We start from the raw sequence: 16,311 nt of genomic DNA, 5'->3' as shown, positions 1-16,311 counted from the left end.
AACTTTGTTCCTGTAGTCCCTGGGTATTAAGAGTTTCTTGAATAGCTGAAATAAATGTTATTAAATACTAGTTAATAATTCGAAGTTTCTTTATCTTGCAGTGTTTGTATTCAGGACGAATCTTAAGTAGGAGGTTTCCTTTTAACATGACATAGACTTCAAAAAGCTAAACAAAATCTTTATGTAACATTCTTTTGATATATCAAAAACAACCGAAATATGCGCGTACGAAAAAAAGTAAAAAAAGTGTGGGACTTTTTAAATAACTAATTTTCTAATAAGTGGATAGGTCGCAATGGCCCAATAAGATGACGCGCAAAATCACCAGATCTAAATCCGTGTGATTTCTATCTGTAGAGTTATATGAAAAGTTTGATGTTTGCGACTGAAATTAACACAGTGGTAGAGTTAAGCGAATGAATAGAAAACGCTGCAGAAATAATTCTAGGAAAAAGGTCTCTAGCAACATCTACAAAGTCGGGGATAAGGCGAGCGACAAATTGTAAATGAAACCAATGGCGACAGTGTTGAATACATTTTGTAGCCAATCATAGAACGAATAATAATTAAAGGTTTTATTTTTTATTAAAACTTTCAATGCGCATATTTCGGTTGTTTTTGAGGTTTCGAAAAAAGTGTCACATAAAGATTTGATCAGCTTTTTGAGGTCTATGTCATATTAAAAGGAAACCTTCTACTTAAAATTCACCCTGTGTAGAATTAAAATAGGTTTTATTTACTCACATACACCCATAATATTGCACAGTCTAAAACGGGACCTGACTCGAATTCGAGAGGATCTCCGTGTTTGGCTGGCGGAGTTTCTTCTCCGAACCATCGTCCAATAACATTCAAAACCCTGGAAAACATTTCTTCACAACTTTCAGTACTTTTGGACAATTTTGAAAGGTCTTTTAAGGGGTTATGCCCCCAGTTGTCATTAAATGCGGGTAACAATAAGCGAGGTAATAAGAGGAGAAGAGAAGCTAAGATTTTTCCTAGAAAAATACTTGTATTACATGAGGGTTATATACAAAGATATATGAGTTTAACAATTAACTAATTCTAGAGTTTAGTGGATTAATCACTTTTCCAACCATCAGGGCAACGTGAAGTTCCGAATCAACTACGAAATAAAGGAAGGGGTGGTCTGCCTTAAAGGTGATTGGTGGGTACTGCTGGTAGTTCTCTGAAAATGGAATCAATAAAGGTATCATGGTAAGTATTTTTAAACTTATGAGCAAGGCCGGCCGTGGCAAGTCTGCCGCTCTGGGCGAAAATTTGAATACTCTCCCCCGGTTTATGAGTTTAATAACACTCACTGTAGCGCTGCGCGGAAGGATCTAAGTAGTTCCTAATGGTGACTGTAACGGCCTGTTCAATATTGGTGACGAAAATATCTGTGGAATTTGTCATAGGGCTGAAGTCTGCTTGACGAGGCTCAAAAATTTGATGGATTCCCAGCTAAAGGAAATTACTTAATGAGCAAATAAACCCTCATCAAAGTTAGTTTTTACCTTCTGTAATGTTGGAGTCAACGTTACATATCCCTTGAGAGTAAAGCTGGGGATCGTAGCTTGCACGTGGGCCAATCGTAGATTTTCGATAACGTACTTCAAACTGCCAGAAATCCTGAAATATTTAATTAAAAGATTTCGCCTTAAGTCGTAGGGGTAGGAAAACCTTACCTTAGGTCATAGATTAATTGATCAATACCGTCATCTCTCAAGGGCAACAATAACAGTAAATAGTACTTTGAGCTATCCAAAGGAAAACTCAAAGCAACAGCGTTGAGATTCGGTGCGAAAAAGTATGGCAATACAGTGTCGTACTTCATAAAAGCAACTGGTTCGCGGTACTTCCCGTATACTGCAAACGTCATGGAGTCTTCAGGGACGTACTGGGTCCGCTGCGTCAGGGGCACGAATTGCGAACCGTCATCGTAAATTCTGAGATATCATTACTTGGAGTATAAATTAAAAATAGGTATCTTTTACCTGCATAGATACCTAGATATGATATAATCAGCAACAGAGCGAACACTTCGTTTGAAGTTATTGTTGGTGTTTTCCACAACTTCTTCATCATCATATACTGGAGTGTTCTCGTTATAGTTATAGTTGTTGAAGTCGAAATTTCCTTGGTTTGCGGGGGTACCCTGAAAGAGAGCAATGCTAAAAAGGTTATGCTGAGTGACTTAGAACTATGGGATCAAACTTCTAGAGATTATTCAGTGCAATAATAGAAGACATTTGAGCATAAGAATCCATATCCGGAAATGTCTCCCTAAGGCGCTACAGATTTATGATGCTTTAAGGTAGTTATGTGCAAAAATGTGTTTTATCGAGTTTTAGTATGTTACATTTTAATTTATTACTACAAAATAACACTGCAGTAATTGTTGAAAATGTCGTTCTTGAACTTGAATGCATCTGTTTAAACGATGTACGTATATGTTTTCTGCGGACTTGGCTAATAATTTGATAATCGTTTTTAACGACTTCAAACGCCGCAGTAATTCGTGCAATCAGGTTTTGCTCTAGTTCCACTGGCGTTTCATAAACCAGAGACTTTATATGTCTTCACAGAAAAAAATCTAAAGGTGTTAGATCGGATGACCTGGGGGGCCATGGAGCTCGACAATTTCTGCTGACTCAATGTTGTCCAAACTGACGGGCTTGAACAGAAAAGTGTGTAGGCGCACCGGAAAAATATTTTCGATATTATCACTATTGATTTCATTTATACAAATTGTCGCTCACTTTATCCCCGACTCTGTAGATGCTGTTAGAAGAGACCTTTTTCCTCTAATTATTTCTGCGGCGTTTTCTATCCGTTCACATAACTCTGCCACTGTGTTAATTTCAGTCGCAAACACTAAACTTTTCATATAACTCCATAGATAAAAATCACACGGATTTAAGTCTGGTGATCTTGCGCACCATCTTATTAAATCATTGTGATCTATCTATCAATGAGAAAATTAGCTATTTAAAAAGTCGATCGTTTAATGGGATGTTTTCAAAAAGTTCCGGCTTCAAAATAAATAAAAAAGAATAACTCGATAAAACACATTCTTGCACATAAGTTTCTGAACGCATCATAGAGCTGTAGTATCATAGCGAGACATTTCCGGACATGGGTTCTTACATTCAAATATCTTCTATTGTTGCATCGAAAATCCTTAGAAGTTTGATCCTATAGTTCTGAATCATCCTGCATAAACAACAATTTATCTAACCTGAAAATTGGGCGTGGTTCCAAAAAACGGAGGAGTCGTAGTTTCCAAATTATCCTGTTGAGTGGAGACAGAGTTTTCTGATTGACCAATGGTTGTAAGAGTAGTCAAGGATGAACTAGTTGGTTCAGGTGTAGTTTTAACTCCCGTAATACCTGGCTGAACATTTGTAGGTGTGGTCAAGATAAAAGTTGTTTCAGTTATAGTTTCAGAACTTAAAATTGTCTGAGTGCTCCTGGGAGAGGTTAATTCAGAAGTTGATTCAGTAGTTTTTGTACTTGAAACTGTTTCAGAAGTTGAGAGCAATTGGGTAGTCGTGTCCGGTATGAAAGTTGTTTCAGTTGTTACGACTTCTTTAGTAAATTGTGGCTGTGCAGTAGTTTCAGCCTCTACAGTTTGAACACTGGTAGATTTAGGTGTTTCAGTAGTAGTTTGCTGTAGCTCGGTTGATTCTGTAGAATAAATGGTTGTAGTAGGAGTCACGAACCTCGTCGGAATCATAGTGCTGGTTTCACCAATAGAGCTTTGAATAGACTCTGTCACTTCCCTAGTTGTCCTCACAGTATTCCCAGTCGATCCCACACTGCTGATGATAGAAGGAGTCGCAGTATTACTCGAGGCAGTTTCACTATCACTAGAGGTGGTACGATGGTATTCAGCAGTAGTTTCAAATTGCTTCGTCGAAGTATATCCTCCAGGAATTTTTGCCGCACTGGAGGAGGTCATTGAAGTGACCCTTGCCAAAGTAGTGTCTTTGCTTGTGCCTGTCGTGCCTGATGGGGTTTGGCTTTCAGCATTCAATTGTAGTGTTTCTATAACCGTCGTAGCGGTTGTGGTGTCTTTAGGAGACTCTGTTGGAGGCGCAGTCTCCACAGAAAGAGGGGTTGAAGTACCTTCTGAGCTTATTGCTGCTTCAGTAGTTACTGCGGCTTCAGTAGTTTTTACAACTTCAGTAGTTGTCTCCACAATTACTGATTAAATGTGCTCTTGAAGTACGTTAATGAACTTATGCTATTAGATACATACCTTCAGGCTCAGAAGTAGTAGTTTCTACACTTGCCATGGTAGTAGTTGGTATGTGGGTCGTAGCAACCTCAGTAGTTGTTGGTATATCATCATTAGCCCTATTCGCCACTTCAACTATGGTATTCTGAGGTGATTCGGTGGTGGTAGCGGCAACAGTGGGGCTGTCCTCCGAGACACCTAACCCTGTCTCAAGGGTGGTACCCTCAGCGCTTTTCTTAGTAGTGGGAGGATCTGGGTATAGCGCGTTGTTGAATGATCCGTAATCAAATCCATAAAACTTGAGCACGTCTTGATAATTGCTTTTTAGAGTAATGTTATTTAGGTTTAAAGTCAGCCCTGCGAGGAAGCCCTCCTCCGGAATGAAGTAGCTCTGTTATAAGAGAGCAGTCATTATATCGTGGCGATGTAGTAAGGAAAATTTGATTTACCTTTAAATGCCTATGGATATCTCTTAGGCCTACTCGCACAATTTGCTGGTCATAAGGCACATGTGCAGCATGCAGTATTTCGTGGACAGACTCTCCTTGCAGCCCTTCGCTTAGGGCCGCTAAGACACTGAATGCTCCGTAAGGAGAGATGGCTATGTTGTTTTCATTTCGCTCGTTGTGAATCTGAAGAATCGCATGTTGAAACAACAAGATGGTAATCTTGTTTTAATTGCTGTTTTCTGCTTGATAATGATGGTTAAACAGTAATAGTTTAGTGATCTAAGTGTTATCTGATCGGTAGGTATGTCGGAGCGTGGGTGACTGTGTATTGTATACAGGGTATAACATTTTATGGAGATATTTCAGGGAGCGATAGTACTCTGAAAAATAATAAAAAGTGCCAATAGCACCATTTTCGATATACAAGGTGGCAAAGTTTCACGTTTTTTTTCATATTTTGAGTTTTTCTCTTGTACACCTTGAGTTAAATTTTTGAAATTTTGAGCACCTACTTTGTTTAAGACCCTCTATTAAAAAATGTTTTGATCGTCGGTAGACACGTACAGGGCGTTATGTTTTTTGGGTCAGGTACTATTTTTTGTTGTGTATAGTCTGAACAGCATGGGGAATGTTAATAGATAAAACATCGCTTAAATGAAGAAAAAGTTGTGGAATTTAAAGCAAATTAATAATATGTTTTTATATCGGGTAAATTCCGAATAGGTACGAAGATATCCAGGAAAAAAAACCGAATTTAGCGGTTTTCATTTTTTGTCAATAACTCTTATAGAATTACAATTAGAAGAACAAAAGTTTTACGTTATTTTGGCACTTTTTTGAGAACTTCGTAGCAGTGTTGCCAGTTTTCTTGTTAAATCCTTACTTTCGGAGATAAACCGTTAAACTTTTGATTTTCAAATAGGTCCAATATCGAATATTTACATTTTTAAAATCGTCATAAAATTCCCTTTTCAGCCATGTATTACATTTAGTATTTTTCTCAGAAACTCTACGAGTTGTAGCCATTAAAACATTTTTATTGATAAGTCGGAAATGATTTTAATTTATGGCAATGGTACACAATAAATGCTATGGAAACGATGAAAAAAGCATAGTTATGTTTGGACAATAATGGTGGTTTATTTGAACATTTGTTATAATTGGAAACTTCTATTCTATCCGAATTTAGCCGTATTGTTGTTATTAAAAACATAATTTAATTTAATTAATTTTCTATGCTGATTTTAGAAATACCTATAAGTAAATACAGGGTGTCCCATAGAAGTGTCCAAAAGTGAATATCTCTTTTGTTGTTTGTTAAAGAAAAACGCTAAAAAGCGTCAACTTTGATAGAGAGGGTGAAAGAGTTGTTTTCGAAATGTCATCCCTCTACCTCTGGAAACCACCCCTTTGAAATTTTCAAATTGAACGAAGGGTTGTGTTATACCTCGTTTGAAAGGTAATTTTATTCTCTACATGGTCAAGTTTTAATTTTCTACCTCTGTATATCGGTCTTGCAGAAATTAAACAAAATCTTCATTTTAACCATGAATTTTATTGTAATAAATGCCGAAAGTGTACAGTTAGATTTAAAATGTCCCAATGTCCTAAATATATCAATAACTAAGATATTTTTAATATTCCATTTAAAATTAATAAACTCTAATTTTTTTTGGAGGAACAATTGATCGATATTTTCGTCTGTACTTAGTGGTTCTAGCACTTCGTGGCAAGACATCACTTTGCAATTCGTTCAGTTTTTAATTTTTGCCGCTTTTGATTAAAACGGTTTACACGTTAAAATAGAGAATTGAGGTTGTGAGTCTGTATGGTAAAAACAATCATTTTGCAATAGCTACAGATCATGTCTTCATGTTAAATTATCCTTATAAAATGGTATGCCACTCTTATGTATCTAAGTTGCTAATTAAATTCAATGAGATTGGTTCCGTCCAAAATAAAAAAAGCGAAGGTGACCGCTCAATGAGAGGTGATGAAGTCTAAATCATGGTCCTGGGACATGTTCAACAGACTTATTGTATAATACAACATTTTCTGATGAATGTTCGCTCTATTTAAATGGTGAAAATAACAGACCTAACTGTCGTTACTGGAGTGACGTCAATTCTCATTTGTTCCCAAAGACCCAGGCTCATTTAACGTTTGGGCATGAATTTTGGGTGCTCACACTGTTGGGCCATTTTTCATTCCTGAAAACTTCATTTGAGAAAAATCTACAAGTTCTACAAGACACCATATCTCCCAAGATAATTGAAATACTTAAACAAGATCCCCACCTCTTAAAACAAGAATTAGTTTTTCAACGAGATGGAACGCCTTCACACTACACTGCTATTATCCGACAGTTTTTAGATGAATAATTCTCTGGAAGATAGATTGGCAAGAAGAAGTCAAGTGGAGTGGCCCGTGAGATCCCCTGACTTTAGTCCCCTGGAGTTTTTTTTTGTGGAGACATTTGAAGACCAAAATCTATGACACACAATCTAATTCCTTTGAAGAGTTACGTGCCCGAATCGTCGAAGAGTGCAGGTCAATAACACCAAAAATGTTAGATAATGTGCGACGACTTATTGAGGATCAGCTGTAGATCTGCATGAAAGTCAATGGAGGTCACTTTTAACATTTCTTACGATAAAATAAATAACATATGAGTAAAAGTAGTTAAAATCAAGTTATTTCGTTTTTGTCTAATTTCTACAAGACTGACGTACAAAAATAAAAAATGAAAGCTTGGTCATGTAAAAAATAAAATTACTTTTCGAACAAGTTATAATACAACCCCTCTTTCAATTTGAAAATTTCAAAGGGGTCGTTTGCAGGGATAGAGGGATGACATTTCGGAAACAATTTTTATTAAATGATGCCCCCTTTCTGTTAAAGTTGACGTGTTTTAGCGTTTTTTTTAAGCAATAGAAAATATATTCAGGGTGGGCACTTCCTTGGGACATCCTGTATAATTGTGCACAAGTCAAACAAATTTAAGGTTTTACAACTTTAAAATATTTTTTTACGTTTCCATAACATTTATTTATTGCGTGCCGTTACTATAAATCAAAATCGTAGCTAACTTATCCAAAAATATTTTAATGGCTATGACTCGTAAAGTCCTGAGAAAAATACCAAATGTAATACATAGCCGAAAATAGAATTTTATGACGATTTTAAAAATGTAAATATTCAATATTGCACCTACATGAAAACCAAAAGTTTAACAATTTATTCCCGAAAGTAAGGACTTAACGAGAAAACTGACAACACTGCTATAAAGTTCTCAAAAAAAGTATCTTAACAATGTAAAACTTTCGTACCTCTAACTGTAACTCTATAAGAAATATGCGCAAAAAACGAAAACTGCTAAATTCGCTTTTTCCAGATATTTTCGTAACTATTCGGAATTTAGCGGGTATAAAAACAAATTATTCATTTGCTTTAAATTGTGCAACTTTTTCCTGGTTCAAACGATTTTGTATCTATTCCGCTTTCTGAGGTCCTCATGTTGTTCATTCTTATCAGGGACAGACTGTACGAATTCTGATACCAAATTAAAATTTCTTCTTCGATTCTTTAGCTTTTTGGTCTCTCGCAGCATTTTCGTATCTTTCACCGTTTTTGTAAAATTTGCAAAAATATCTATCAAAACTAATTAAGAATGTAAAGGAAATTAGGAAGAAGATTATCATCCGACTCAGTTATCTGAAGCAATTCGTAACATTTAGTCAAATTTGTTAAAATAAAAATAAATTTAAACGAAAAAAAAAAATAAATGAAAAAAATTGAAAATGCGCCACCCTGTATATCGAAAATGGTGCGTTTTTGACCACGGATTTAGCTTTTTTTAATTATTTTACATAGTACTGTCGCTCCCTGAAATATCCCCATGATGACACCCGGTATAATAAGGAAGATCGAACATGATGGGTGTTTCTCTAGGAATCTGAAATTATTCACGTGGTCAAGATGGATGTGGTTTCTTTGTTCGAACGCTCTTTAAGTTAAGTCATTTAATTCTTAACTAACAACATAATAACGATAATCTTTGCAAAGCGCTTTAGTAGTAAGGTTGCTCGCAAATCCATGTAATTTATTCCATTTTATTTCTGCTAGGTGTTCTGCCCTCCCATTTGGCGAGATCTTTTCCGGTTAAAGTTATAGATGGTAAATCGAACCTCGTCAGGACGAAACTGTCCGGCGCGTACTTTAATTTGGACGCGCGATACGTGGACACTTGATTAGAATTCCGTAATTAACTTAAAATTACTGATGGAACTGTAACTAAATCAATTGTATCAAAAATTCGTTATAGTCTACTTTTGGTCCCAGTCCTAAAATAGCTAATTCCGTTTTGTGCATATACAGCCGGAAATGGATTATTCGTGCTCGTTTTTGAATTTTCTACTTTTAGTGACTGAATCTAATGCCAATTTCATAATACTCGATCGTTATGTAGGTTGATAATCATCGGATATGATCTGCATTTGCGGATGGCCGTGCGAAATATTAAGCGAAGTTTAATTAGAGTGAACCTTGAATTGATCCTCCACCCCATTTCGATCGAATTACCAAATCGACTAGGTACCCAATTAGATTTTTTTCACAAGAGCCCATTGATGGTCTTCTGCAACCCACTCCTGAACCTTCTTTTAAATGATTAATTCCCTTTTAGGGGAAAAAACTTACGGCCAACAACTTAATCCCCAAATTGTTAATCACATCCACTATGGCATCACTGGGGGTAGGGAGTTTGCTGGAGCGACTGGCAAACCCCTGGTCCTGATCGCTTGCCAATTCGCCCAAATCGATGTGGTAATAGTCGTATTGGACTGGTTGCCATGGGGCTTCGTCATAGCAAAAAACCACCCGCGATAGGAACCAATAAGGTACCGTGCCGGTCAAAAAGAGTACCAAGTGCCGCGTACGCATAGCGCGGACTCTGAGCTTGCACTGTACAGAGACAGCACTGATGCTCGGAGGTTTGGGGGACGAACGGAACAATGGTACCTGAAGGTATAATTTGACGTCTTAATTGGTGGGCAATTAAGAAAAGAAGAAGAGGTGCGTCAGGGGTACCAAAAGATTGCAATAGGCGTTCGAAATTCCTCACAAGATTTTCGTAAACATATCAGGTTTATTTCATAAGTTGCTTCTTGAGGTTGGACTTATCTGAAGCGACCGTTAGATATTTCTTTTGGAGCGATTTATTATCAGGGTAACGCACAATCCTTTAACTTCCATTTAATTCCTAATTAAAGGGGGTGTCGGACGGAACTGGAAATAAGTGCATTATCAGTTCGCACCGTTATTTTCTTGAAAGATGGAAATGTTTTAATTATAATTTCATTAGTAACTAACAGGAGCATTGAGCGTCTTCGGAAGTAGTTCGAACGCTTCAAGAATTCTAAATAACCATGTTAAGTATTCTTCGCCTTAGTTTTTAGCAAAGCGTAATAGAAGATTAAATGAGGCGATAACTGATTTATTCCTGCTATAGCTGTTTTTGCCCGTCTAGTTAATTGCAAAGGGGACATATGAAATGGAAACGCTTATTACATTGCATAAGCTCCCGCGTTATAGGTATTCATGTCAAAGACATCTTTTCCACCTGCAATTAAACCAGTGTTAAATGTAGGTGCTTTATAATAAACCAAGGATTAATGTTGAAACAAACTGATGAGATCTTTGAAATGGGCACCGTTATAAGAAACTCATATCCGCGTCGCAAATCTTTGGACAAGTGCGTCTCAAAAGGGGAACGTGACATTTTTTTTAGTTTTTAGAAAATGCAACATATAACAGACGTTTTCATTCTCTTCTAACGATTACTTACGACTACAAAAAATAATTATATAATGCATTAAAAATTGCATCAATAGGTGCGCTCACACATGAACGTTAATACGTCTATAATCTATAACGCGTTTAAATAATAGCTCACCACTTTTATGTCAAGGAAATTTTAGTGAACCAGCTCGTTTTAAATAAAATTTAAATGAATCGAGAATTGATATGTTTCTATCCTAATTAATGGCTATTGAAAATCTGTTACAATACTATGTCGCAAGCCTATAATTTTTTGGTACGATTCACACCTAATTACTATGGATCTCTTTGTAGGGAGAGCGAACGGATTACGCGTTTTTATCTCTTCATAAAATCAACGTTTATTGATCAGTAAACTCATTATATCATTTCTCATTTAAAGCATTAATGTTGCAATTTAATTTTATTTCAGTTAAGGATTAGAAATTTGAATTTGTTTCCCGCGATTGAGCAAATAGTTCATTCTACTATTTTAATATTAGGCAGCCCATTGAACGAGTGGTTGTAACGTGTGTTGCCTATAGGCATATTCAGAAAAGTTAAGCATACAGCAGGGGCGACGTTGCCAGTTACCGGCAGCATGTTAATTCGGTTTCCAGTTTTTGGTTTCTGTTTGAGTGAACTACTCAATGACATTGAGAAAGAAGAAGTTTAATAACATCTAACCGTGCATAGTTCGTTAAATAGTTGAGAAATACATTGTGAAGAACATAAAGTGGTTCGATTATATTCAAAATAAAATTGTTCTTTAAGTTTTGGTATGCAGTGTCAACATTGGGCCGTGAGTTTGCGGCTTGCGCGTGGTAGTGTGTGTGCAAGGTGTTCTGCGCAAGTTTGTAAAATGGAGATCGAATTATCAGAGGTTTTGTATCATTTTTAGAATCCTCGATAAATCCCTGGCATAAATGGCGTAAACCGCGATTACTACGTCTTGTGTAAATTGTATATAGTTTCTTGTACAGTTAGTGATAATATTTTCTATTGTGACGCCCACCATAGTGTAAAAAATTGTGATCGATCATTGTGTTTGTGTACAGTGGGAAAACCTCTTACGAAGCCGACGCCGAGACGCATGACGTCGATTTTTGCGAATAATACGCCTCGTTGATGCCTGATATTTGATCGAAATTGCGACAGGTATACCGCATTTCCATATTAATTAGTTGTTTAGCCGTGAAAAGCTCGTTTTCGGGACTTTTCTTTGTGCTAAAATCATCGATTGTCATTCGCCATTAATTGTTTCTAACCGGGAATCTGAAAGGTCATCACGTAAACAACGGGTTAATAATCACTTTATTAACAAACCCAGTGTTATCAAAGGGCTGGGAGTGAACGGTAACATATGTTTTCAGCTATTAAGAAAAACGTTTTAATTTAAAAAAATCAGCAACAAAATTTACATGGTAAAAAAATGAAAATGGACGTCTGTCAAGTTTGACAGGTCTTTGTTTAGGGCTCAAGTTTAAAATAGGAGGCCAGTTCAACCATGGCTTAAGGTTAGTTCACCTAAACCCAACCCTCCTGAATTTTGACCTCTGAGAAAGTACTCTTCCCTTGTCAAAGTTAAACATAGTCTGTTTTGTTACTTTCGACATCAGTTCTATTGAAAGACAAAAAACATACCATGGCATCATAGGTTTAAGGAAGTCAACAGATTTTTAAAAATTAAAAAAACATGTCTGTATTTAATAAAATAAATTAACATGAACTTCTGTAATGAAATTATATCTAACAAAAAAGTTTATCTTTGTTTGGTGTTTTATGTAAGGATCTTTTATATTTAAGTAAATACCTACTTATGCCAAGCAACTATATTCTGAATATGTTGATTTAAAATCTCTATCCATTATTAAGGATCCAAATATTGACGTGTTGTCAATAATAATAGTATTTATGTGTTGAAATTAAATAAACTTCCCACCAGGCTCACAACTGGATAACAGATCAACTTGTCTCTGATAGCTCAACCCCTACTTGTATTTTTTTAATAAATAATTACCCTTTAATTTTGGAATTGAAGCTACACCACTCCACGAAAGGAAACCAACTATTCACAAAAACATAAAATTTAATAGATATGCTAGTTAGTATTTCTATTAAATAAATAAGCTTCATTTCCTCCTTATTTTTCTATGCTAAAAAAAAAATATCTGCATGGGTGTCATATAAATTCATGACAAACAGCTGATGTTTTATGTAAATTTGCTTTCATAAACTTATTTTTCAGTTGCAGATCCTTTCTGCATAAAAATTCTAGAATTTCCAGCATGTCAATAATTTGATCCTTAGGCTGAGTTTGAGATGGTAATTGCTTAGCAAATGTGGTGTACAGGCATCATCAAAAGTGTCAAATATTAAGCAAATGTTAACCACGTGTTCTGTATGTCTATTAAAAAACTTAAATGTGGTCAAATGTTAACTAAATATTGCAAATCTAAAGATCTCTTTAACTCAAAGTTTAACCAGTTTAGTTAAATTCCCTTGTAATAATGTAAAATTCTTGAGAATATTGTCTTTAGGCTTAAAATGAACTTTTAAAGGTTAAAAAGTGATTTTCGATGAAACAGTGGGTAAAGAACACACACCTAATAACTAATTTCCAATGTTGGTAATATATAGAACAAATCTACATCCACATGAATAATGATAAGGACAAAGACTTATTTCAATTTAACCACAGTTTTTGCATTTCCACTCTGTGATAAAATCATGTTGACTCGTCATATAGTAACTGACAATGTTGAGGTATAATCACTGTAAACTAGCACACATTCTGATATCTGATAGTGGAATAATGTTGCCTTAGGTATCAGAGTCCTATCTGAATGTTTTTTTTTGTTTTGTGTTGGTATATTGTTTATCTTTTTCTGTCAGCTATAAGGTGCTTTTAATTTTAGGAGAATATTCTTGAAAGAAAATATTATTTTGAAAAAATTCTACCTTCACATCACTAGTCTTTTGACACAAAAATATTGACAGTTTTAAAACATTGAAAACTGTATATCATTATCATATTAGAGGGGTAGAAGATGGCTGAGGCACTTTGTCGTACATGCTTAAAGTATTTGAGGGTATAGAAATCCATTAGTGATCTACTTCTCAGATGAAAATTTGATGAGTTTTTACATGAAAACATTCTCTAGTAGTTCTTGCCTAAAAGAATTGGTAGTTGGGTGTTGTGTATTATATTGAAAATTTAAGAAAATGGACTACATAACCGTCCTGCCATCATTATCATCTAACATAACTACTTCTCATCCTGCTTAGTATGTATATCTTTCTTTCATGTAGGGACTTCAATGAAGTGGCTTGAAAACAACGGAGGAATGCCAGAAGGAGATGGCATTATGAAATCAAATATGGACAGTGTTGTCAGCAATGCTATGGTCGGTCCTCAACGCACCCAAGACGATGCGGCTGTGGGCTATGTATTTCAAAGACCGGCCGATCCAGAATTTCCCCCCTTCGGCCCTAAACAGCTTCGCTGGGCTCAGGGCGATGACACTATAATTGAGGTAAATTTGTCCCTTCATCATTTACATGAATGATTAAAATATTGTAAATAGAACCAAGACAAATGGAAATATCCCTCGGCCAATCATGGAGCATCGGCCTCACCCTCAATTCAGATGCCCAAAGTTCCCACGCCTCCTGTATCAGGCATTCCCACTGGCGCGACACCTTACGGAGCAGCTTTACCTTCATCTTTATACGACTTAGGAGGACATAACAAACCTCATATGCCACAATTGGCCCCAGAGCAGCTAATATACATGCCGGGAAGCCCCCAGTTGGGTCCTGGCAGTCTTTCATTGCACCATCACTATGTGCAACAGCAAACATTGGCTCTGCAAGCAGCTCAGCAACAGAGTTTAAGACAAGTGCAACAACAGCAGCAGCAGCAACAACAACAGCAGGTGAGTTGTGTATTTTTTAACCGATTGATAATTGTTCTATGTTCAAGCAAATAATCTTTACGTTGACCTATTGATTTTTAACCTGGTCACGATTTGCATATGCATTCATAGTTACTTTTAAAACGATGTGATCTGCATGCAGACAAATAATGGAAGTAAATAAAAGTTGATGTTTTTGAGGAGATAAGGCTTAAGTAAGTGTATGGAAAACCCTTTGGAAAGGTTAAAAGTCATAAAGACAGTTTTTTTTCTTGAGAGAGAGGGGTCGTATGTTGTTAACCTAGTTCGCATGTCGTAAATTATGCATACAGTTGATCAAATATTAAGCTCAGTTTTAAGGTAAGGACGAGATCGATTGAAAATGATTTGGAAACACCTGTTTATATTCTACATGCAATGTTAAATGGTGGGTTTTCCTCAGAAAGTTTCTGCGGACGTTAGTGAATAATTATGTGTTATCGTTTAAAGTTTTAATAGTCTTCAGTCGGGCATATCAAATAGGCGATTGGCATACAATATGATGCATGTGCAATTTTAATGTCTACTTCGAATATCTATATTTTATTTCGAAGTTCCAACTTATTAAAAGTTCGGAAATGCCATAGAAACTCATTGTTTTACCTCTATATAAGTAACAAACAGTAACTGCAGTCGAATTTGACTCGTAATGTTAGAATTATGTCAAATCTCAAATTTTAGTAGGCATTGCAAAAACTTAATATTAGTCAGGTTGCTAATACTATTCAGATGTCAAAATTGGCTTTTGTTACTGTCCGTGATCTATACGGGGCAACAAATAATTGATGTCCATGGCACCACCTGATTTTTAATAAGTCGGAATAGCGTATACCTGATGTCAATAATTAAGTATGATGGTTTTTAAGGGAAAAGTGATTTTTCATATTACTATAGATTTTATTTTGTATCTATGAAGCTTGACTTTGGACTTTCTCCGGATATTTCCCTATGGCGAAAATTACCTAACGAAAATAATCTCATTTCTATAGTTATGTTTTTGATTAGTTTATCAGTTTTCAAGGCGAAGAAAAATTCATCAAATTGGCAACGCAGCTTTTTACCATTCCGAGGGCGACACCCGCACCGCATTGTCCTCCCCCTCACCTCACCTCTTCTCCAACTTACCGGTCTATCGGTCGTGTGGACGTCGCCCAATGTTGCGGGCCTGCACCGTTGCCATTCGTTCTTGTTTACACTGAAGAAGTGCAACTTCAAAACAAGTCAGCAGCGCGTTTAATTGCCACTTCTATGTCTAATTAATTCTTTCTCAGCGTCATGATGTTGCGTATTGTAGTTGTCATGTCTTATAGATGGTGAGTGATATATTAGGTTTGTCAAGGATATTTGGAAGCTTTTGGCAACCGTGTCGTTGCGCGCGACCAATCGTCTCCGCCTCTTTGTCGCGTTAAGCCCTGTTCACGTTTCGTTTAGTCCGCGCTCGAACATCGTGTTTTGCGTGACTTTTCGTCGAACAAACCCGATGATAAAACTTGAAATAAGTGAAGCACTAAAACCCTACAGAGTGTGAGGACAAGCCGGGTTTATGGTGTAATCATCAATGGTTTTCTGGGCGAGGCTTCCCTCTAGAAGTTGATTGGATATTCTCAGCGAAGTATGATCGACATGGGTCCCGATATGGTCAACGACTATGTAAGGACCTCTTTATTGTAGCAAGTCTCATATGGGTTCCAGTGCCACCTCCCAGGTTGAGGCAGGCCAAGCACATTGTTTATATTAAGAACATCTGTTTGTCTATAACTTCAAGATAACGCTTAATTTGATAAGGCAAGTTGGTGTGTTTATTTATATCAGCTTGGGTCAAACCGTCTTTGTTCTTGAAGCCACC

General features: G+C 36.4%; 2 protein-coding genes across 9 annotated transcripts in view; one reads left to right on the top strand and one right to left on the bottom strand.

Annotated features, from left to right (window-relative positions):
- Positions 1-1,028: 1,028 nt before the first annotated feature.
- On the bottom strand, positions 1,029-9,643 carry Spn85F (Serpin 85F). The gene is made up of 9 exons (XM_066402559.1): positions 9,391-9,643; positions 4,693-4,875; positions 4,265-4,634; positions 3,242-4,209; positions 1,998-2,158; positions 1,689-1,949; positions 1,518-1,632; positions 1,323-1,464; positions 1,029-1,189 (listed from the first exon to the last, which is right to left on the bottom strand). The coding sequence occupies exons 1-9, from the start codon at positions 9,631-9,633 to the stop codon at positions 1,056-1,058; spliced, it is 2,577 nt and encodes an 858-aa protein (XP_066258656.1). The 5' UTR covers positions 9,634-9,643; the 3' UTR covers positions 1,029-1,055.
- A 1,701-nt stretch (positions 9,644-11,344) lies between these two features.
- Positions 11,345-16,311, top strand: part of pum (pumilio) — a 61,391-nt gene continuing 56,424 nt past the window's right edge. For 5 of the 8 annotated variants that reach the window (XM_066402565.1, XM_066402562.1, XM_066402564.1 and 2 more), the window contains exons 1-3: positions 11,345-11,667; positions 13,822-14,045; positions 14,097-14,447. In XM_066402565.1, the coding sequence (XP_066258662.1) occupies positions 13,830-14,045; positions 14,097-14,447 (567 nt within the window). In that variant the 5' untranslated portion in view covers positions 11,345-11,667; positions 13,822-13,829. Of the gene's footprint in view, positions 11,668-13,821; positions 14,046-14,096; positions 14,448-15,885; positions 16,116-16,311 lie in introns of those variants that run through there. The other 3 variants (XM_066402563.1, XM_066402569.1, XM_066402567.1) reach the window with 3 other exon arrangements.

The sequence above is a fragment of the Euwallacea similis genome, chromosome 26 (assembly GCF_039881205.1).
Source record: "Euwallacea similis isolate ESF13 chromosome 26, ESF131.1, whole genome shotgun sequence".
Lineage (NCBI taxonomy): Eukaryota > Metazoa > Arthropoda > Insecta > Coleoptera > Curculionidae > Euwallacea > Euwallacea similis.
This window is presented reverse-complemented; position numbering and strand designations above follow the sequence as displayed.

Bases quoted from the DNA above. Each gene is read 5' to 3' on its own strand.
- Spn85F (XM_066402559.1), bottom strand. From the start codon at position 9,633: ATGCGTACGCGGCACTTGGTACTCTTTTTGACCGGCACGGTACCTTAT. The intron at 1,950-1,997 runs GTAAAAGATACC...ATGATATCTCAG, and splicing joins ATATCTAGGTATCTATGCAG to AATTTACGATGACGGTTCGC. The intron at 1,633-1,688 runs GTAAGGTTTTCC...TAAATATTTCAG, and splicing joins CAATTAATCTATGACCTAAG to GATTTCTGGCAGTTTGAAGT.